At 35.1% G+C, this 24,753-nt stretch overlaps 1 protein-coding gene and 1 long non-coding RNA gene across 5 annotated transcripts; both read left to right on the top strand.

Moving 5' to 3' along the window:
• The first annotated feature begins 4,120 nt into the window (after positions 1 to 4,120).
• Positions 4,121 to 12,864, top strand: si:ch211-160j14.2. 2 transcript variants are annotated; one of them, NM_001386271.1, is given in 3 exon segments: positions 4,121 to 4,329; positions 11,378 to 11,611; positions 12,459 to 12,864. In NM_001386271.1, coding segments are annotated over 2 exon segments (324 nt in total). In that variant the 5' UTR covers positions 4,121 to 4,329; positions 11,378 to 11,403; the 3' UTR covers positions 12,575 to 12,864.
• A 3,377-nt stretch (positions 12,865 to 16,241) lies between these two features.
• Positions 16,242 to 24,753, top strand: LOC141380024 (uncharacterized). Of its 3 annotated transcripts, none has more exons than XR_012397271.1 (3): positions 16,242 to 16,757; positions 16,845 to 18,075; positions 23,205 to 24,753. It is a non-coding gene; the product is annotated as an uncharacterized lncRNA (long non-coding RNA). The 3 variants fall into 3 exon arrangements; XR_012397270.1 differs by lacking the exon at positions 16,242 to 16,757 and adding an exon at positions 19,129 to 19,233 and having other exon boundaries at positions 16,907 to 18,075; positions 23,205 to 23,329; XR_012397269.1 differs by lacking the exon at positions 16,242 to 16,757 and adding an exon at positions 19,031 to 19,233 and having other exon boundaries at positions 17,193 to 18,075.

Genomic DNA, 24,753 nt, shown 5'->3' with positions numbered 1-24,753 from the left:
GTTATTAATTGCTCACTTTTATGTGTTTACAAACCCTTGAGACTTTTGTTCATCTTCAGAATACAAATTAGATGAAATGTGAAAGCTCCTTGATCCTTATTTCGCAATGATCCTGGCTCTTTCAAAGTAAAGAAAAATACCCCAAAAATATTCGAAACAGACCATATGCCTTCAGATGTTCAATCGGAGTGTTATAAAGCTACAAGAATCCTATTGTGTGCACATAAAACAAAAATAATGAATTTGTTTGACAGTTTCTTTTCATTGGTGTCGGTATAGGGTGTGATAACTAATGCAACATAAAAGCAATGTGCTCTTTATTTTTGTTGCATTCATCAAAGAAAATTTCCTGAATCTGTTAAAAATCATTTGGGAAATATTTTAAAAAGAAAAAAAAAATCAAAGGGGGGCTTTATACACACACACACACACACACACACGCACACACACACACACAAATAAACATGGTTAATTTTTAACAAAGGTTGTTATTAATTTTATTTATTATTATTATTATTGTTATTATTATTATTATTATCTGTTCTGTTAAGGTTGTTTACATTTACCACACACCCGAGGGCAAGGAGGGATGTGATGAGTCTGAAAGTCATGTCAGAATCTCAGTCAGGTGGAGGGCAGCGTTTGAGTGGAGAGAGAGGAGCTTAGGCCAAGTGTTTCTCTGTCCCTTGTTTTTATGGCATGCGCGCATACATTTTCAAAGGTTATATACTGTGTGTGTATATATTTATGTGTGTGTGTGTATATATATATATATATATATATATATATATATATATATACATACATACATACATACATACATACATACATACATACATACACACACACACACACACACACACACACACACACACACACACACACACACACATATATATATACATACATACACATATACATATATACACATATACAAAAGAATAAAAGCAGGTTTTTTTAAAAGCTATTTTAAGGTAAAATTGATTAGCCCTTTTCAAGATATATTTTTATATATTTTATATATTTTTTTATATATTCAAACCATCGTTATACAATAACTTACCTAATTGTCCTAACCTGCCTTGTTAACTTAATTAACCTAGTTAAGCCTTTAAATGTCACTTTAAGCTGTATAGAAGTGTCTTGAAAAATATCAAGTCAAATATTATTTACTGTCATCATGGCAAATATAAAAAAAAAAATCAGTTATTAGAAATGAGTAATTAAAACTATTATGTTTAGAAATGTGTTGAAAAAATCTCTCCATTACTAATCAATATTGCTTTCCGGTCTAATAATTATGACTTCCACTGTACACACCCCTGATTAATAAAGGGACTAAGCCGAAAATAAAATGAGAGAATGAATGAATATATGCCTTTCACCAGTGCCGATATACAGCCGCCATTTCTGTCTGGTTCTCGAATTTGATTGACTTATAGCCGTGCAATATTCTGCCATTTCAGAACACTTACAGCCTCTTCACTCTTGTGTATTACTCCGCCCACATTGAGTGACACCAGATCAATAAACTCACTACAGTTTGAAATATATTGCTGCTGTTAGACAACATATATAGGTGAGAATAGTTTTTTTTTAGATTGCAACTATGCAGTTTATTTATAAGGAAAGTGACTATTTTAAATATTCATAAGTTCGGAGATTCAGTGCGTCAGCAGCCAGCCTATCATTGCAGGTGTATCTGTCTGCGGACTGCAAGACGGGGGCTTAACATGAAGGGGTGTAACTTGTAGTAAGTTAGAGGCTTAACTTGCAGTGACCGAGATCCAATTGAATGATGTGAGATGCCACAACAATATGTTGTTGGCAAGATGGCAGAAGTACTTAACAGAGAACATTTTCACTGAATATTTTCATGAGTTTTCTTAAAATTTATCCATTCGTTTGATATATTATTATATTTATTAAGTTAGAAACTCCTTCATGCAACTTGCTGACTTTTTTTATCCCTTTTGTCGTGACAGTTAGCCTACTCAGTGTCGCCCCCTGTGGTTGCAAATAACAGTACAATGGCAAGCGCGTCAAGTATGATAGCCTCTGCAACTCACGGCTGTACAATAAAAACTGTGAAGGTTGGGTTTAGGGTTGGGGAAGGTGTAGACGTTAATAACTGGTGGTTGGGTTAAGGGTTGGGGTTGGTGTAGACACTAATAACTATGATGGTTGGGTTTAGGTTTATGGAAGGTGTAGACGTTAACAACAATGATGGTTGGGTTTAGGGTTGTGGTAGGTATAGACGTAATAACTGTGATAGTAAGGTTTAGGTGTGGAGTAGGTGTAGACGTTAACTGATGTACAGCACCTTGTCGACAACATAGTTTTGACACATGGGTCTTCATAACTTTAAGTTACGCCTCTAACATACTACAAGTTATGCCCTTTCATGTTACGTCCCTGTCTTGCAGTCTGCAGACAGACCCTACTCTGTCAATGAGCAGAGCAAATAGGGTTGATGTTCCGCCAGATTATGGCGACCTCATAATAATTCATTAGGGGAGAAAAGCAGCATTTTCTCAGCGTAAGTATTAAACTACAGCTAACACATCATTACAGAACAGGTAAGTGACATTCTAAGTCGATCTCTCTCTTTTGTATGTTGTATTGCTGTGTTTATGCCATAGTAATCTGGTAGGGTCAGTGACAGTGTGGGACTCGGAATGTACAAGAAGCACTGCATTAAGTTATATTTTTCCACGCCATGTCTTTAAAATAAGAACATTAATTTTACTACAGTATTTTCAATGGAGCTTCTGTGCTAGCCTGCTGATCCAGACGGCTGTGTGCATGTAAACGACTTTTCATCTCATTTTATGCTTGAACATCTAAATGAATTCTGAAGTCGATTGAACTGATTACATTTTAACTACATTACAACATAGATTCTGTAAAAGGAACTATATAAAATTTAAAAAAGTCACATTAACTGTTCACCGGAAGTTTATTGGTATGGGAAAAAAACACTATACCCTATTGGTGTAGTTGTTACACTTACGGTACATGTTGCTAAAAAACATCTGTTTTGCCCACATTTTTAGTATAGGTTTACAAAAATATGGGCTAATAAAATTGACAAAATGTTATATGCACTGTTTGGCTTTTACAGTTGGGTGGGTTATAAAAACGTCCTTTTTTTTAGCAGTTTAATTAGCTTTTACAAGTCATTAGTCATTGTTTACATACACACACACACACACATATATATATATATATATATATATATATATATATATATATATATATATATATAGTACAAGAGAATACATCTCACAACAGTTATGAACAAAATAAAATAAAAATTTGAAAAATCATTTTGGTTATACAATCAAAGTATAAACAGAAGCCAGGGGTAAAAATAAATCAATAAATTGTTAAGATAGTAGTAATAATAGTAATAATTATATATATATATATATATATATATATATATATATATATATATATATATATATATATATATATATATATATATATATATATATATATATATATATAATCAAATACATAATGCTTCAATTTTTTTTTTTTGGCTTTTTTGGGGGGCTTTTTTGTTTCTGAAGTTACATATAGTACCATATTGTTTAATTTCCTTTATAAAATGTTCACAATTGGGCTTAGCTTTGGCCCATATCTTAACATGAATATAGTACTTTCTAAGTAATATTATTAGTTGTATAAGAAAATAAGTTGTACTTTTTGAATCAATTCCATCTTGTACTAAAGCAAACATGACATCATAAAATCCAATTTGTCGTGTACCAAATATCCTTGAAATAAAGTTAGAAATATCAATCCAAAATAATCTTGAGTATACACATTGAAAAAACAGATGAGTAACAGATTCTTTAACAAAACCACAAAAATCCCACAAGAGTTTTCAATATCCACTTCAAACCGTTCAAATAACCCTTAAACAGAATAAATTCTGTGTAGAATTTTAAGATACATGTCTTACTTTATTACTTATAAAAATTTATTAGTAACCATATTTTCTACCACTTAATGTTTTCCAAATTAGTTATATGTATATAAAGTAGGCGTGGCATCGTAGGGGCGCGTCCACAACGAGGCGTGGTCACCACGCTCTGCTATTTAGTGGTCAGCTGATATGACAGTACCAGGGACTCTGCGTGACACCACCGCGTGCGTTGTGACCTAATCGAGAAGCCTTATTTTGTTTTTGGTTGTTGCTAAAACGCATTACTGTCGACTTTATAAACCTCATTAAACTAAACAAAACAGTGAAAAACTGCAGAGGAATCAACGTTACCAGGACAATTTGCTGAAAATAATCTACATTTTCTTCCAAAGGTAAAAAATCACTTTCTTTGGGTTTTCTTTAAAAGTTTACGTTTGCTAATTAAAACATGTTTAGTTTTTAGATATAATTATTAATGCTAACAAATACGCTTGTTTGCTGGTTTTGCTAAACTGTCCATCTTGGCAGTCAGAGTACCTCCACACCTTACACTGACGCACAGAAAATAATTGTTTTCTGTGTTTGACTATGGTGTTTTAGTGATGTTCTGTTACCGTACTGTATATATTAAGTCATGAAAACTATAACGTATATCATGATTATTGAAGTTTTTGCTTTTGTGTTGTAAACTGCTGTGTGGTGTTCATAATGTGTTGCGAAGCAAATGAGATGTTGACCTCTCTTTGGCTGAACAAACATCTTCTTGTGAATGAATCCACTGACAGTCGCCTGATTTCCATTAACCCATATTCTTATTTGCGGGTTTGTAACAGTGCTTTCTCCATCACAGAGAGTGGTAAAAAAACAACACATGTACTTGACACTATCATCATCAGTTCTTCTGTGACACACTGTGCTTGTTTCATCTGGCATGTTAAATTGGTTATCAGGGTGTAATGTTATTCCTTACATAATTTGATTAGTCATTTGTAATTAGTAGAGTGAATTAGCTTAGCTGAAATGTTTCAAAAAGCTTTTTTTGTGAAATTGTGTCAATTATAAACCTGTTCACCTGCACTTGATGGACCGTTTGTCATGCACAATTAAAAAAAAGTAAGCATTGCTCAAACGTTTCATTGAGGATGAGTTGCTTCTAGGAAATGTTTTACACAGGATTTCTTGGTTGCGTAATCTAGTTATTAATTATGGTCACCAGTTTACCATTCAGTTCCCTTTTTAACTTATTTTATCCATGGTATTTTGCATTGCAGAAGTAAGCAGTTTTCTCTGATTGTATTAGATCAATTCCTTTATTCCTAAGGGGGAATGACAAGAAATAAAAATGGCAGTAAACAGTTAAACTGATTGTGCTGTGTGTTAAAAAATATTAAAATATGATAAAGTAAAACATGATAAAATGAAATATGATGGCCACACCTGCTCTTCTGTGGAAAATGAAGTGGATACTCCCTTTTCTGTTCAACCTCTTGTCAGTTCTTGTCATTGTGTTTTGTTTTGTTTTGTTTTCTGGTGACATTTATCTGAGCTCTCCATAGAGTGTTTTTGTATACATGATATAATACATGAAAAAAATTATATATATATATATATATATATATATATATATATATATATATATATATATATATATATATATATATATAATATACACACACACACACACACAGGCGAGGCAGTGGCGCAGTAGGTAGTGCTGTCACCTCACAGCAAGAAGGTTGCTGGGTCGCTGGTTTGAACCTCGGCTCAGTTGATGTTCCTGTGTGGAGTGTGCATGTTCTCCCTGCCTTCACGTGGGTTTGCTCCGGTTTCTCCCACAGTCCAAAGACATGCGGTGCAGGTGAATTGGGTAGGCTAAATTGTCCGTAGTGTATGAATGTGTGTGTGTGTGTGTGTGTGTGCATGTTTCCCAGAGATGGGTTGCGGCTGGAAGGGCATACGCTGCATAAAAACTTGCTGGATAAGTTGGCGGTTCATTCCGCTGTGGTGACCCCGTATTAATAAAGGGACTAAGCCAACAAGAAAATGAATGAATGAATGAATGAATGAATATACAGTTGAAGTCAGAATTATTAGCCCCCTTCAAATTTTTTTCTTCTTTTTTAAATATTTTCCAAATTATGTTTAACAGAGCAAGAAAATTTTCACAGTATGTCTGATAATATTTTTTCTTCTAGAAAAAAGTCTTATTTGTTTTGTTTTGGCTAGAATAAAAGCAGTTTTACATTTTTTAAAAGCCTTTTTAGGGACAAAATTATTAGCCCCTTTAAGCTATTTTTTTCTTGATAATCTACAGAAGAATCTACTGTTATACAACAACTTGCCTAATTACACTAACTTGCCTAGTTAATCTAATTGATCTAGTTAAACCTTTAAATGTCACTTTAAGCTGTATAGAAGTGTCTTAAAAAATATCTAGTAAAATATTATTTACTGTCATCATGGCGTATGTATGTATGTATGTATATTTATTATTATTTTTTTTTTTTGACAAACGTGAGTAGTTCAAGAGGCAAATATGTCAATTAACAAATAGATTTAATTTGGCATGTCTGATTTTTTTTGGGTGACTGAAGTACTGTCATAGAACTTCATTCACGATACGCGAAATGGAGCCTTTTGTGGTGTACTTTGACGACAAAAGGAATACAATAAGGAATACTGATGTTCTAGTAATTTCAAAAAGATAGTTTTAACGCAATACTGGAAAAAGCGAGATAGAGGAGAGAAAGTGTCACCCAAAAAGTCAAGAAGTTACAGGAGACTGAACTAAACAGCGAGTTTAAACTTAGTTAACAGAGAAACAGTATGGGGAAACTGGTGGCCATAGTCAATACCATTTGAGTAGCCAAAAATGACCAAGGGTGTGAACAATGCTGTTCTAGGAATCTGTGTTTCGATTTAAAATGCTCTTCATTCACACTAGGGCTTGCAGGTGTTTCCTAGAAGTTGCTTATTCATACGGAAACATCAATTGTTACGTACTTCAAATGTTCATGAACCACAGATGAACATTTGAAGTATGTAACAATTTTCTTTGTAATGCCATTAGAAATGGCAAATATGCAATGAAATAGATTTCTAAATGATTTTAAAAATTCTCCATTACATACAATTTTAAATGTATTATTATTATAGTTAAATTAAAAAGTAAAATCATAATATCAAATGCAGCAAAAATTAAGTCCTCTAAAAACATAAACATCTCACTGACTAGAAATTGTGGAACAGAAATAATCCCAAATATTTTCAAAGAATGTTCAAATGCAGAGAAGCAAGCAATTTTAAAGGTGCAGTATGTAAGTTTGACACCCAGTGGTTGAACTAGGTATTCCACTCCCGGTTCAAAAGACACGCAAACGCAGGTTGCCAGATTGACGACACCAACAGCAGTGTGACTGTCAAGCCTAAAGGCTGATTTAAACTATTTTAAATAAAAGCAACAGCACTCCATAGAGGAACTATTTTCCATCTTAAAAGGAGTTTTTGCTCTAACCAACATCTGAAATGTATATTTTAGAAACATTTATTTTAACATTACTTTAACATCTAGTTCTTGCAGCTGAACAATAGGATAAACTGACAATGATCACCTCAGGTACACCCCATGTGCTTTATTCAGTGTAAAATGATAATAATGTGAGTTTGAATGTCATTTTGCATGACATTTATTGCCGTACTACTGAAATGGCAGCAGATAGTTCACCTCAAATCTTCAAAATAGGGGTGTCAAAATTAATTGTTTCTTTGGTGCACCGCGATGCAGACGCGGACAATTCGGTATCGGTTCAGTAATAATCATAACCGGTTATTATGTACTGACGTCATTTATCTCCTATGCTCTCTGTCGCGAGGGCGGTGAGCGCGAGTATATACAACACTCAGCCAACACAGGGCCGGTCCGTGGCATAGGCACCATAGGCAAATTCTAAGGGCGCTGTAAATCCAGGAGGGCGACAGAAATGAGCGCGGTTCAGTTGGTTTTGTTTTCGATATTCTTGACACACATTCAGTTACAGACGGTAATAACTCAAAAACCTCTTACCCTAAAAAGATCTAAAGTGTGTTTCCTACAAAAAGACAAAGCTGGTTATGTTTCACAGCTGTCTTTCTTTTTTTTTCGCTCCACACTACGAGCACTGCTCCATTTAAGCCCTCGCAATATGTGTTTAGCCAGGATAGCTCGCGCTGAGAGGAGCTCTCAGTAAGGGACCGTCAGAAAAGTGCATATTTTTTCGTTTTTTTTTTTTTTCGTTTTTCTGCTCCGCTCAGCGCGAGCTCTCCCTGTTGCGAGGGCTTAAGTGTGTGTGCGTGTGTGTGTTTGTTTCTTTGGTGCTGTCTATGTTTATGTTTGAATGAGAGACAGTGTGGTGCTGTGTCTCTGTGTGTTTATACAGACAGCTTGTTATAGCCTCTCCTCTAAAATATAACACTGTATTTTGAATGCATCATCAATGCACCGTGATGCACCAAAATATCGAATTGAACCGAATCGAAGGCATGATAATCGTAACCGAACCGTGAGACCAGTATAGGTTCACACCTCTACTTTAAAATAAAACGTTTTGAAATTGAACTTTAGAACTGTGACTCACTGCAAGTGAACACATATCAGTGATTCATCATGTACATTTTAATTTGTTAATGAGGCTTGTGTATTATTTAGGTTATAAACCTTACTATTTTGTTGGAGTGCAGTGAGTGCACTATTCTGTGCTTCTGATTGTATTTGAATTTCTTTTTTTTTGTGGTGCAAAAAGCCTAATTGTGTATCACTGCAAATCTCGCCACGCAGGTAACGAGTTTTTAGGACACAGGGTTACAATGTATATTGCTCGCCTCCTATTTACAAACGTATCTGAGCCTCATTTCAGAGTTTGCTACTGTCCACCGGAGGTCGCATTTCAGTCACAGATTCTTACTTTGAAAGCCTTCCTGACTCATGAATAAAATGCAATGTTTCCCACAAGGGCAACACCGGATGATAATAATTGGCTTAACTGGCAATGGGTGGGTTAAAGGGACCAAAACAAAGACACATTCATGCACATTTTCAAAGTGTATCAGAGTCAGAATATCTGACTTCAGCATTGTTTTTCAGATAAACAAGAATGTTCGCTTAGCATGTTTCTTAAATATCTGCAAACATATTATGGTATTTTTATGCCTTAGGAGAGTCAAAAACTTACATACAGCACCTTTTAACTAGTAGCGCGTGCCATATTCTATTTCACCATGCTAATGGCGTCATGCATTGTTCACCTTTCCGGTTTGAGTTTTTAAAAAATGGGAAACATCAAAGATGGTTTAACATGTTATGTTTTATTATAATGCACAGCGCAGCATTATAACAGAAGCTTAAAACGCATTTAGTCTGACTTAATAAATCCTTCGCTTCTATCATATTAGTTTTGTCTCATCAGCAGCTGCTTCAATGCTCTTATTTTGCTTTGACTTCTTTCAGCCTTGCTCTACTTCATGCTACCAGTTTTGAGTACCTTAGCTTATCCATCGATATGATTTCAGGATTCCCAAAATTGCAGGAGTCCCATAGGATGTAGTAAAGAACACAACTCTGTCTTGAAACTATGCCTTTGTTTGTTGTGAATATGTGCCCTCTAGTGGATGAAAATGACATGCTGTGCCTTAAATTCAATTCATCTTCATATCTATAGCATTTTTACAATGTAGATTGTGTCAATGCAGCTTAATATAGACTTTCTAGTAAATGGAAAATGTGTCAGTCCAGTTTTCAGTTGAAGTTCAGTTCAGTTTCATTTTCACTGTTGAAAGTCCAAACACTGAAGAACAAATCCTGGATGCACAGCTCCACAAGTCCCAACCAAGCAAGGCGAGGAACAAACTTCACCAATTGACAAAAAAAAAAAAAAAAAAAAAAAACTAGAGATACACCGGGCTCTGTTGGGCACGACCTTTTCTCCTCTGGCCAAACTTCTTGTGCAGAGCTGCAGTCTAGGTGCCAGAGGCTGGAGAACACTGGATGTCCATTTTGGAGAACTGCAGGTGAGAGTAGGTCATCGGCAGGTGTTCAGGCTGGCCCACAGGATCAATGCAGAGACTTGTCTGTCACTGGGGTCTTTCAGGAGTCAATCTCATGCTCTCCACTCCTCCATGACCACCACATCATCAGCTCAGGATACAGCCTGGTTCAGGATTTTAGATATCTTGGGATCATCTCTTCACAGGTCTTGGATCGCATCAATGGCACTGCATAATCTCTAGAGACCTAGGAATGACTATCCCCAGGTGGAAAAGAGAAAAAAGAAAATAATCTGCATAGCTGCTGTTCATAGTGTATTTAAACACAAAACGCAAAATGAAGTGCTGTAAATGAAAATAGTAGTTATATAAACGAACATGGGAAAAAGCATGTAAAGCATTTGATAGTTTTTAGCAAAAATGTCTGGTGCATTAAGACAGGAGGAGTGTATCCTACAGGTGGTTGTCAAGCCCAATCACATGCATGGAGCACACTCATTTATTTTACCACTATGTGATGCAGTGGGTTTATGCTTAACTAAAATAGTAGGTCTTTGAACTGAGAGAGACCTAGTTTTAAACTCAGAGAGTGTGTCTGAGCCTCGGACATGATAAGGAAGGCTATTCCAAAGTTTAGGAGCCATAAATGAGAAGGCTCGACCTCCTTTAGTACACTTTGCTATTCTAGGTACTATCAGAAGCCCTGAGCTTTAAGATCTTAAAGAGCGGGTTGGATTATTGGTTAGACAAACAGGAGCCGGATCATTTAAAGCTTTGTAGGTAAGGAGCAATATTTTATAATCAATGTGGAACTTAACAGGCAGCCAGTGTAAGGAGGATACAATTGAGGTGATATGATCATATTTTCTAGACCTGGTAAGAGCTCTGGCAGCTGTATTTTGCACTAACTGAAGTTTGTTAATGGAGGATGCTGGGCAGCCAGCAAACAGAACATTACAGTAGTCCAGTCTAGAAGTCATAAAAGCATGAACTAGTTTTTCTGCATCTGCAATGGAGAGCATACTTCATAACTTAGCAACATTTGTCAGATGAAAGAAGGCGTTTTTTGTGACATGGGAGATAAGATTTTCAAAAGTTAAAATGCTGTCTAATAGAACGTCCAGATTTTTTACAGTCGAGCTAATGCTAAATTTTGTATCCCTCTAATTTTAGGTTGAGGTGTGAGATCTACTGTGTACAGGTTTTAGGCCAAATAAGTAATAGTTCTGTTTTGTCTAAATTTAAGAGAAGAAAATTGTTGGTCATCCATTCTTTAACATATTTAATACACTCAGCAGAGTAATACTGAAGGTTTAACAAGATGAAACCAAATGGAATAAGCCCCAATGCTCCACTTGATTTCTCTATGACTTCCTGTCACAGTTTTAGTGGTTTAAGCCATTTTGTCATTGATTTTGTCAGGCCACCACAAGAGGTGCAGTGTGTAGATGAATTACGAGCAGCCACCTGCTTACATGGGGCCTGGTCCTGCTCCAGTATACCCACCTCAGGGCTACCCACCTCAGGGCCACCCACCACAGGGCTACCCACAACAGGGCTACCCAAACTACCCTCCTGGACCCTCTGGCCCCTATCCAGTCCAGCCGGGATACCAGGGATACCCACAACCACAACCAGGACCTCCCACTAACACTGGTAAGGGATTTGATTTTGAAAGTTGAGCATACTCTTATTTAAGCATTCATTGGTTTACCTTCAGTCAAACTACCTCGAAATCTCAAGATCAAAAGTCTCATTTCACTTGTATCCATGAGTTTGACAGATCTAAACAACAAAACACCAGTTAGTTGAAATGTTTTGTAAAACTTTTTTTCATTATGTGTTTATACTTTTCATGAGGCTATTTCGTTCGTTTAAAGGGCAGCTAGCTGGATTTTTTAAGTGTGTGGGCGGGTGCAAAATGATATAATTTTATACAAAAATTATGGCCATTTTCTCTAAAAAAGTTGTTACTTCGCCCCTTTAAGAGCGTCATTATTTAGGTTTTACATCATTACTAACATGGTTCAAACCACGGATCTTCGACAGAGAAACTACAGTTTTGGGAAAACACTCATCACTACATTGTTGTATGATGCATCGTGAGTCATGTCGTTGTTCGGGAAACACACCCCTGATTGTGTCCTCTTAAATGTTATTCAGTGTGATATTTTATATACAACAAAAATCGTCTTGGGTATATTTATAACAGAAATAATTGAATGACATTTAAAATCATTATTTAACAATTCCATTGGAGCCCAAATGCTAACTGATTGTCATTTTAAAAATGAATACAACTATTATCCTTAAAACAACTAGTTCAGTAACCATTTGTCAGTGAGATCATGATGTTTAAGTAATATAATACAATTTATTATTATTTCTTGTTGTTTTATACATTGTAACAAGCTTGTCAGATTGGATATAAGGTGAAGTAAAATGGGATTTCTTCTCTTTGACTGGTATTATGTGAGCTGTGTATGTGTGTGTTTTTCTCCAGTGCTTGTTGTGGAGCAGAACAGGCGTGATCATCATCATCATTCTGGAGAGAAGGCTTGTCTAGCCACATGTTGGACGGCTCTATGTTTCTGTTGTCTCTGTGACATGTGCTTTTAACCAAATTAACCAAAAGCAATGTTTGTCTTAAGCACCTCTTTATATTCCTTCAATGCGACAAAGGACTTTTTACACACATTGATCTTTTTGCATTGACACATTAAACAGAATGTTGTTGTTTTTATTTGTTTAACAGTTATGCAAATGTCCTCTTTATTAATGAATGCAAAAATGAATGTCTGGTTGGGTCTAGAATAGACTTGATAATCAAAGTGACTTACAATCTGTAAATTTTTGGTCTGTCTTAATGCAAGGTATTTTTCTAATAATAAAAGTGAATGTAAATAATCCATGCCATCTGTTTTGTTTGTTCTCACATGTTTAATTTAAAGGTCTGGGGCCTGTTTCAGTAAGGAGGTTCAAACAACTCAGAGTTTAAACTTGAACTCTGAGTTGATTTACCGAGAGATTAAAAACTCTGAGTTTTCGGTTTCAGAACAGCTGATATGAGTTGGGTCAATCAACTTCGAGTAGACCAACTCAGAGTTAAGCGCGCACACTGTGACTATAAAAAGGCATTATCAGTGGAGCGCAGACATTACGAGTGACTATGGCAATATCTTATAAAAGAGATCAGCATTTCTTTCTCCAGCTGAACTTGATGTTCTCATGCAAAGTTATAGCAAATATGAGTGTATAGATTTGAAAAGAAGCAGCCATCAACCAGTTAGCGTGGGAAAACAGCTGCTCAAGATAATGCCTAATTTAACTTTTTAAGTATTTAAATATTTAAGTATAATAAAATAAGTAATGTAATTTGTGAAGTTTATATATTGGTTTCTAAACTTTCTTTTATACATTTATTAGTTTTAAATGATTTAACAGTGCACTTGTGTGTCTGCCTTTTTTATTGATCAAGTGATAGAGGTTAATATAACATTTAGAAGGTAAGCAGTACTAAAAATAATTTTTAGAAAGAATAATAATCCCATTAATCTAGTTACAGTGCATATCGAAGGTGAATTCAATTTAATTATTTATTAAAAAAGCATAAGCCATTCTAGTACAGTTCTTCTGTGTGTGACTAAAATGTAGGCAATAGCTATGTTTCCATCCAAATATATTACATAAATTTATGTGCAAAACTGGAATATTGCATAAAAGATGCGAATAAAATTCCATCCAACGAGTCAAAGAGAAAAAAATTAATTACGTTCGGAGGTAATTAATAATATACACTAATACTGAAACAGTAAAGGCATTTTAGAATGACTAAAACAATATTTAAGACGTGTTACAGTGTTCTCAGCCTCCATTTACACACATTTTCATTATCATATGATCATGATCTTTTTTTTAATGTACATACTGTAATTTGTTCAGTAAAAGTGTTTCCATCGTAGTTTATGCGCACATTTTCTATCGAATAAAAGTTTATCCTACTCAGTTATGCGCGTTTTTTATGCATATTTTAAAAAGTTATGTGCATCATGACGTTTCTATCAATCGTTTTTATGCACGTATCCAAAATGAGCATAAAAATAGGTGGGTGGAAACGTAAGGCTAAGGCGAGAAATACCGCTTCATCTTAAAAAAAAAAGGGGAGGAGACAGACAGAAACTCTGAGTTTAGAGAATAAAACCTGCTTCTGACCAGGTTAGATTCACAGAGTAAGTTACCACAGTAACTGACTCTGAGTTAAAGTTACCTTTCTTTCAGAAACAGGCTTGACTTACCCTGCTTTCTTGAGTTTAACAAACCTGCCATTTTGAAACGGAAAACCCAGAGTTTCTCTCATTTCAGGGTTAAAATACTCTGAGTTTTCAGTTAACCTCCTTTCTGAAACAGGCCCCTGGTTGCCTACACATATTAAGTGATGCTTTGAAAGCAACACCGAGCCACAGTGTTTGCATATTTTAAGAAAGCCAGTTTATAGTTTCCACATTTTAAGTTGAGAGTAGTAATGTGACACCTTTCTTTTTTTCATATTTATCTCTCAATCCTATCACACATCTTAAAACGCTATATTAATCAACAGGCATGAACATTTCCCAAAAAATGTAATTAATATTTAATTAATGCTTATTTATCTATGTTTCAGCTATAAAGATAATGTGGAATAGAGGCTTGTCTACTTCACTCGATGCTTCATGTTCAGTGTTGATACTTTAATTGATATTTGAACACATGAAGAAAGGAAGGTGCAAAAAAACATGGAAGGTGCAGACAGCAGTTGAAATTGCTCCGTAGATGGAAAGCAGACCTGTAAAAAAAATTTGTAATGTAAACGATAATCTGTTATATTCAAGAATCATGACCTGCAAGCACAATCAGTGGTGAACAGTATTATGTCAACGGTTTTAAATGATGCTAAAGAAAATGAGGATAAACTATTTCATTTGATTCAATTCCTCTGTCGATATAATCCTTGCAACCCTATGACCCAAACTGAGTCTGACCTGAAGCCCGTCTTTTTTTCTGCCAAACAACTTATACTGTTACAGCCATTAAAATATAACAGATTTGTATTTAATAGAAAGTTGATGGTTTTTTTTTTTTATTCATTCATTTTCTTGCCGGCTTATGATGAGTTCAGACTGCATGATTAACAAAGAAGTCGTGTCACAGATGTTTTCACACTGCATGACTATCTGGGCTTGCGTTTCGTCGCTACTTTGTTTACACTGCAAGATGGATCAGCGACAGGGACTTTCACATTGCATGACCTTACCATAGGAAGAATCGCCCCCAACTTCGTCCAAACTACGTCTCGCAGCCAAAAACGCGTAGTAGGCTATATATTTTGTTATTAACTACATAATGGGAAAGAAGCTTTTAATGGGGTAGAAAATGTACATTATTTGCTCACCTGGGTTTAAAGGGAATTAGCCATTTCTCCTGAACCTAAGTTAATAATAAATTAATTTCTTTCTGTATGAAACGTCAAACAGACACGGGTGCTCCTGAGTCCTGTCAAACCTCCATTAGTTTTTCCTCCATTTCAAGGGTCCAAATAAACCGAAAATGAGCGCTTTTCTCCCCCAGCCTCCCGCTGGCCTGCCGCAGGTATACACACATACACACCCACACACACTCAAGTGAATGCTGCTCTCTTGACTGTAGGCGATCGCTGATGTTATTTTCAGTCAAAACTCATTTCACACGGCATGATTTGAATCACTGACAGCTCCAGATATTTAGCACGCTAAATATCTCGCAGGCATCAGATTTGCCTGTGATTTCAAGCATTTGTCTGCGATTTCTCAACCTGTTGGTGAGCCAAAATTGGGGCTAAAATCACGCAGTCTGAACTAGGCATTAGTCCCTTTATTAATCCGTGGCCGCCACAGCGGAATGAACCACCAACTATCCAGCAACATTCACACACTCATTTACACTTATACACTACGGACAATTTAGCCTACCAAACTCATCTGCACCGCATGTCTTTGAACTGTGGGGGAAAGCGGAGCACCCGGAGGAAACCAACGCGAACGCAGGGAGAACATGCAAACTCCACACAGAAACACCAACTGACCCAGCCAAGCTGTGAGGCGACAGCACTACCTACTGCACCCCTGCGTCACCTCCTCAAGTATTCACACACAGAAATGCCAACTGACCCAGCTGAGGCTCAATCCAGCGACCTTCTTGCTGTGAGGCGACAGCACTACCTACTGTGCCACTGTCACCATCCTGTTTTTTCATTTATTTTTATTTTTTTTATCAGAATAATTTAGATATGTTTGGAGGTTTGTTTGTTTGTTTACTTTTTGAATATAAGTTTGCGTTTTTTAAGTGACATTGATATCCAAGCAGTATGTCGTCCACAGGGAGTTTACTCAACTTACAAGTTGTGCATAATCATTTAAAGTTGTCACTGTTTGAAAAGTTGACCAGATATTTGCTTTTTCTGTAGAGTTTTACAGATTTAAGTCAACCATTTGTCTCTTTGTTCTCCATTGCACGTGGCTGGAAATCTCTATGCTCCGAACCACACGCTTTACATTTCATTAAAAAAAAAAGTTTTTTTTTTTTTTTTTTTTTTTTTTTCTAAAGCAGATCCAAAGCCCACTGTGTGCTAGGTATGATGTAAAATTTGACCCAAAACCTGGCCCTAGGGGCATAAAGTTGCGACCCTATGGGTTCTGGCTCAAATGCAGACCTCTGGACCTAGTAGAAGTCTGGTAAAAAAAAAAATGACACCTGAGTGATGCAGGTGACCCCATTCTCCATACAAGAGGTATTTTGAAGCGGCCTTTACTAAGTTTAAAAATAATAATAATAATAAAAAATCTTTAAAGTTTTAAATGCATTTTCTGTAGTTCAGAACTTTCTCATTGTAATAGTAAAGTGAGTCATAGTGAAGGAGTTAATTAATTTAAATAAAGTCCCTTCAACCTGCATTTGACTTTAAGTCATTACAACTCCTTATGATTTACTCTACTATTACTTGTTAGTATAACTATTACCATCCTCTAGTACAGTGGTTCTCAACTGGTTTGGCCATGGGACCCACATTTTTACATGGTCATCAAGCCGTGACCCAAATTTTTAGGAACTATAATCCTAATTTTAGGAATTATAATTCATATGTATTTATTTTTTAACATACACAACTGGTGACAGATAAATCATAAGAAAATCACTTAGACATACAAATAAACTATATTTTGCTGCTGTCATTTAATAAAATGTATCAAATTATAGAAATTTTACAGAGTAAAAATGTCAAATACTGTAAACAGTGGTTAGGGAAAGGAAAAGTTTAGTTACCATTAACTAAACTGAACTGTTTACAATACATTAACACTGATCCAGTTGAACAGAACAAACCAGCAAATTAAAGTAAAAGGATTAAAATAATCATAACCATAATCATTATTTGCTCTACTACTTTTGTGTGGGCTTCGCCTTTGATACACAGTGAGCACAGTAAGATGAGTGGAGTGTCTGTACTTGTTTTGAACATGAAGATGTTCTTTTGTGATGCCCTCAGCTATTGGAGTCGTCTAGTCCACAGTTTTGTCCTTGCAACTGTAATGTTTGGTTTCTAAACGTTTTAATTTAGAAGGTTTCATGGTTTCTTGTGAGCACCTCACTACAAATGACACATTGAGGTTTTAACCCTTTTTTGTCATTAATATATGTAAATCCACACTTTACATCTTCAGGGTTGTACTTGCGCTGAAATTTCAAATGTCAAACTGTATGGTTTCAAAATAAAACTCAGATATTAGCAAAATAAGTAAAAAATTCAACTTTTGATCACATACGTTGCGACTCACTGAAAATGTTCTCGCGACCCACGTTTGGGTGGCAACCTACCAGTTGAGAAACACTGCTCTACTATAATATTGTAAGAAATGTGTGTTAGTGCTCTGTGCAGGTGCAGCTGTACTGCGAGTGCCTATTCTGTTTGGAGTGGTGGAGAAGGTTGAGAAGACTCGTTGACCGTGTTGTTTGACCATGTTCAGGAAGGATCCAAGAGTTGCACTATAGACCACTGTCAGCAACGCTTTCCTCGGGTGTGTCGGAATATGGCTCAGAGAGCTCTTCAGGTGAGTGCCTTATAAATTGAATAATCTATAGCTAACACTGGTGTCATGCTTCGGTTTTGATCAGTTTTGCTCTGTGGATTACTTCATTAGCTGGATTTGGTTATTAACAATTTGACACAATCCTGGATAGTTTCATTCTTCAATATTCATCTGAGAGTGGTTGTCATAGCAAGAGATCTGGTAGCACAAACCTGCTTGGGAGCAGGCTTATTTCAAATAAACAGGATTAGATCAGTTCATTTCAAGCAAAGGTGATACTGAAAGTATGTTTAAATTGCTGATATTTTATTACACTAGTAACCTGTAGGTTATATATATTTATACTGTATTTGAGTTTATTAATTTGAGCAAAACAGTAAACATTTATCTAATTATTTATTTTAATCTGAAGTATTTAATTTTCTTTAAAATTAAACTTGTCACAGGCTGGTCCTTCCTTAGGCCGTCTGTAAGTTTAATGAAAAATTAACATTTTTCTTAACCTCCTTTGTTTAAGGTGAGAGATTTCATTTTAAAGACCAGCAAAAGGACTTCTTTGCCATAAAAGTGGCAGAGAAACTGAGCGTTTTACTAGCAAGAAAACAGTCAAACAGAGCATCTACAGCGTGAGAATGATTATTCACTTTCACTTTCAAGGATAGGAAAACGTGTTGTACGCACAGACATCAATTAGCCTATAAATAATTAATTTTGTTTGTCAAGCACAAAGATTTGTTTCAAAACTATTTCTAAATTCAGTTCTAATGTCCACCAAACGAATAAATGAACAATAATAAGGAAGTGTGGTCAAAAAACTGAGTTAGATCCTAAAACACATGCTGTGCCCCATATGGTCTAAAACCTGACAGGTGAGGAAATCTAAGCTTGTTTTTAATGAAACAAATATAAATATGCATATAATAAATAATACTATTGTAAATAATACAACTATAATATTGGAAGAAATGTGTGTTAGTGCTCTGCAGGTGCAGCTGTACTGCGAGTGCCTATTCTGTTTGGAGTGGTGTAGAAGGTTGAGGAGACTCGTTGACAGTGTTGTTTGACCATGTTCAGGAAGGATCCGAGAGTTGCACTAAAGACCACTGTCAGCAAGGCTTTCCTATATACACAAATGATGTGGCTCGGGTGTGTCGGAATGTGGCTCAGAGAGCTCTTCAGGTCAGTGCCTTATAGAGTGAATAATCTATAGCTAACACTGGTGTCATGCTCCGGTTTTGATCAGTTTTTAAATAATTGTTGTAATAACGCGGTCTGTGCTGGACTTTAGACCGGCTTTATTCTGGTCTATTTAATGGTCTATTATAGTTTCTCAAAATAGCATTGCGCCTCAACACGCGTCCTTTTTTAGACCAGAATGCCTACGGGCGCACATATGACTGCAAATGCATTTGCTATTTAAACAGCATGGTGCAAAATGTCAAAACGACTCTTGCACCGAGCTGAAACTATAAAAAACAATTGCGTCAAGCCTTGTGCCGCATTGTGCCGGGTGTATGATAGGGCCCATAGACTTTTATAGGCTTATAGACTAAAAAAATTTTGTAATTTCCCCAGCCTTGTGCCTCGAGACAATCCTGTCTCGAAGGTCTACAGACAGTACCTTTGTCTTCACGCTTGGTTTGTGCTTTGACATGCACTGTCAACCTTATATCATGACCTTATATAGATGGGTATATGGCTTTTCAAATCATGTCCAATCAAACTGAATACTTTCCGAATGCATTGTGTTAAAGTTTATTGTTTTTGTATATATTATATTTGTAATAATAATTATAGTAAGTATTAGGAGTTAACAACTCTAGTATTATTTAATTTTAATGCACTATTAGTTATTAACTATAAAATAAACATTTGTTAATAATTTGTTTTGTTTGTAAGTGCTTTTGTTGTTGTCATTACATTGACTTTAGGTAAATTAACTGATGTTTGAAAACTTAATGAACAGAGTTGATGAAAAAAATGACTAATAAATAGTCATTTGTCAAGTTGTCTAAGTCGTCAAGAGTTTGGTGTTGTAATGAACAGCCACTGCCAATACAAGAATTTTATATTATTACGATCCTGTGAAAGTTGAAATGATAAATAATTATTACCGCTATTTTTAAGTGCCCATGATATGGATATTGCGCATTATCGTGATATACTGAATTATTTAAAATCAGCATCTTGGTTCTGGTTTGTTCACATTACAGCTCAGCAGTTACATAAACCTATTTTTAACATTTGCGAAAAAAATTTCCATAGGTATTGTTGATAGGATTAGAGAAAGATCACGCAAACCTATATGTCAGACAATGTACTGAATATTTGAGATGATCATTGTATGTTCATTTGATGTCATTGCAGTCAAGGTGTGACAGAAAAAAAGACTGTTTTTCAAAACAGAATCCTCTGTAGTTCATTGTGTGGTTTGAAGTCATGTCTGTTTAGGAAAATCTCAGAATAACATGGAAACAATGACTCTTATCACTCTTGTCACGTTAAGAGTTTTTGAGGAAACATTTTTTACATTCACTCAGAGTGTTTTGCTTAGAACTAAGCTTTCTAAAGGGACATCAGAGTTTTAAGGTGTAATTATGTTTATCACTGCTTTGTGAAATCTTGTGTTTTGCATAAGGGCAAAAAGAAAAAGCCACATCAGATGTGTCTTAAAGTGTAGTAACATTTATATTTCATTCCTGATGTAATTTTAAAGTTCAGTACACTGATTTAGTTTGTATTCTAGTTGGTCAGGCCAATGTTTAAAATGAATTGCATTATGAGTTGTTCCTGTATATCTTGTATATGGGTTGTTCTTATAAAAGAAAATGTTTTTCAAACTAAATGTTGCAGAATTTATGCTGAACCTGTATGTATCATGGTATTTAATTCTTGAATAAAACATTTTGTAATGGTTTAAAGGTTCAATCCAACACAATCTCACGGCAATTCGTAGGTTTTTGATTTAGTGACTAATTCGTACGATCTAATTCGTACAATTTAGTACGATTTGCTCATCACTCAATGACGGTTGATGTTAGGGGTGGGGTTGGGTGCCACACCTCCTTTTTAAAATCAAACATTTTCGTACGACTGAACTCGTAGAATTAGCCACTAAACTGTCAAAACGTTTCATCGTGAGATCAGGCTGGTTCAGTCATGCATTCACTTGAGAGAAAATGTGTGTATTTTATTGTTACTGTGGATTATCAGTTTTGTTATGCAGTATAAATGTAAAAAAATTACAGTGCTTCAAAATACATTATTTAGTTTAACAATGTACAGTTGAAGTCAGAATTATTAGCACCTCACCCCCCCCCAATCCTCCAAACTTTACGCAATGGCTTATTACTGTAAGAGGTTGTACTGATATTTTTTTCTCACCTAGCAACCTGTTTTAGATCGCATAAGGAAGATGGGTCCCTCAGTAATTTTAGAAGAGTAACCTTTTTGTGTTTTTTTATTCTTTTTTTTTCTTAGGTTTTACTTAGTTATTATTCATTTGTATTTTATCTTAGTATTATTTATATATATTTCTAAAATATATATATATACACGCACACACATACATATTTAAATTGTTTTCCTTATAATATTTCCTAATTGTTTAATAGAGCAAGGAAATGTTTACAGTTTGTCTGATTTTTTTTTTTCTTCTTCTGGGGAAAAAAGTTATTGTGTGTATGTGTGTGTATTTATATATATATATATATATATATATATATATATATATATATATATATATATATATATATATATATATATATATATATATATATATATATATATATATATATATCTTTTTTTTTGATAGTCTATAGAACAAACCATCACAGTAACTTATCTAAATACAATAACCTGCCTAATTATGCCTTTAAATGTCACTTTATGCTAGAAGTGTCTTGAAAAATATCTAGCCAAATATTATTTACTGTCATCATAGCAAAATCAGTTATTAGAAATGAGTTATTAAAACTATTATGTTCAGAAATGTGTTGAGAAAATTCTTCTCTCCGTTAAACTGAAATTTGTAAGAAGTAAGCGGGGGGCTAATAATTCTGACTTCGACTGTATATTTCAGTTTAGGATTATATTTACTTTGTTCATTGAAACATAGCCATCTACACTGACAACAAATGTTTTTGTTACTTTAACTTATTTTAATAATTGAATTAGACTTCACAAAATATATTATATTTATCGTTTATACAAAGTTTAACTTGCTATTTTACTCAGTTTGTAAGTTGAGATGACTTGAAAATGTAAGGCAAGGCAACGCACGTTTATAAATATAGCACATGTCATACACAGTGGCAATTCAAAGTGCTTTACATAAACAGAAATAAAAGAAACAAGTATAAGAAAAATAAAACCAAATAATAAAAATGATAAAAGAAACATAAAAACAGATAAAATGAGTTATAAAAGAATGAAAAAGGAGATAAAAACATTATAGTTAAATCTGTCTGACATAGCACAGTGCTTAATCAATAAAGGCACAGCTAAACGGATGTGTTTTCAGTCTTGATTTGAATGTGCCTAATGTTGGAGCACATCGGATCATTTCTGGAAGCTGATTCCAGCAGCGAGGGGCGTAGTAGCTGAAAGCCAATTCATCCTGCTTTGACTGAACTATTGGAATTTGATTTAAGACAGCAAAAACTTTATTTAAGTTTAGTCTATAGCCAAGGTGTCCAAACTTTGGTTCTGGAGGGCCAGTGTCCTAGAGAGTTTAGCTCCAACCCCAATTAAACACACCTGAAGCAGCTAATCAAGCTCTCACTAGACCAGGGATGTCAAACTCAATTCCTGGAGGGCCGCAGCCCTGCACAGTTTAGTTCCAACCCTGCTCCAACACACTTACTTATATTTTTCAAACAAGCCTGAAGGACTAGTTTTATTAGGTGTGTTTAATTAGGGTTGGAACTAAACTGTGCAGGGCTGCGGCCCTAGTTTGACATCCCTGCACTAGACCTACTGCCATGTACTGTCCATATATTGCCTGTCATACTGCTAAACTATATTATATTTTGTTATCCAAATAAACTCTTACAGGGACATTTTTACCTAATATCTTACAATTGGGGTATGTTCATAACAAATTACCACAATCCACTTATTTCAATATGTCATGTTTCTATTGCCCACAGGTCCAGGACCAGTCATTGTGTGGAATCATGTAATACTATGACAAAGAACAGATGACCAAATATGAAATGACCTGCGCAAATGCAGATGCTTTCAGCTTGCCTGGCAGAAGCCATCTAATACCAGTGAGTAAACAGAAAACTTAGGATGAAAATGTATCATACTCTGTCTCCCTCTAGTGCCCTTATCATGTATATCTTTTATCTGCCATAATCCAACCAAACAGCCGTAATGCTTTATGTTAATTATAGGAGTAACATCTGTTAAAGTGTTAAAGTTAAATCAGTGAAGTGTTTTTAAAAACTGTGTGAGGTGGAATTAATTGGCACACAGTTAATCTATAGAATATTAAAAGGCAACTAAATTAGAATTAGCAAATTACATTCAGAAGACCTCGAATAACCCCCCAAACTCAACAAAGTTGAATCTTTCTGCAACAATAGTATACAGCTGTTTTCAATATTACAGCACTGAAAGGAATACAAAGAGAAAATAATCAAAAGGAACAAAACCTAGTGGGCTAAAAAGAGTTTTGCAACCTGATATGCTTGTCATACTAATGCCACATTACAATAGCAAGTGTGACATTGTTTTCATGATGGATAAAAGTAAAGCATAAAGCCAAATGCACCTGTCAATTAGTGTTCACTCTATAAATAGGTTATTCGTAGCACAGCATTATTTTTGATTTTTTGATTCTTTTTGATTTATTTTTGATTCTTTTCAGTGGAAGTTCCCAAACCCTAATTGCCCACCATTATTTATAACCGGTGGATGGTGATCAACGTTCTATATTTCTTGTATCCAAAATTTGTCTTCAGTATAATCTGTTGAAAGCCAAACAAATACCAAAGAATCTTCACACGATTCCCATTACAAATACCATTAAAAATGTGACTTTTTAACCATTGAAACATTTTAATAGTTTCTAGTGTGTTATGTGACATATATGCCATAATAATGTATTTGTTTAAATCAATAAAATGCAAAAGAATACTAGTAGAGACCTACAGGACCAATGCAGTTTCCATTGAAACCAATATAATTTGCATAAAAACATTACAAAACCATTGGAAATTCCCCCCAGCAGTGTAGTTGTATCTATTTTGATCATTAACCTGTTGTGTGTTTGTTAATGATGGTGCTCAGAGGCCACAAAATGCCCAGTTAGAGTGCTCCTGAGTGGGTCTACCCCTTTTAAGGATGCCATACAGGACAGTCTCTAGCCCTTTCAGCATGACAAACGGTGGAGACAGACAGTCTTTCATTAGAACAACTTCAGAAGAATATAACAGGGCCTCCAAATCCAATGCACAGCCCTGACTAAAACAGCCCCCTATGTACAGCACCTTTGTTTGATGTTAAAGCATACATTTATTACAGCCAACAGGTATTTCACCTTTGTGTTTGTGTATGAATTGCACTGCGAGTTACTGACTCTGTGCTCAATTGTACTCTGTGGTTTTTTTTTTAAATTGGATTATTTTATGTAAATAACTTCTCAAAGTAACAGTTATTACACTACATTTCAGCTGTTGCCTGTTTTACTTG

Source organism: Danio rerio, chromosome 21 (genome assembly GCF_049306965.1).
Source record: "Danio rerio strain Tuebingen ecotype United States chromosome 21, GRCz12tu, whole genome shotgun sequence".
Classification (NCBI taxonomy): Eukaryota; Metazoa; Chordata; class Actinopteri; order Cypriniformes; family Danionidae; genus Danio; species Danio rerio.
Note: the sequence above shows the minus strand (reverse complement) of the source record. Positions and strands in the feature narration are given on the sequence as shown.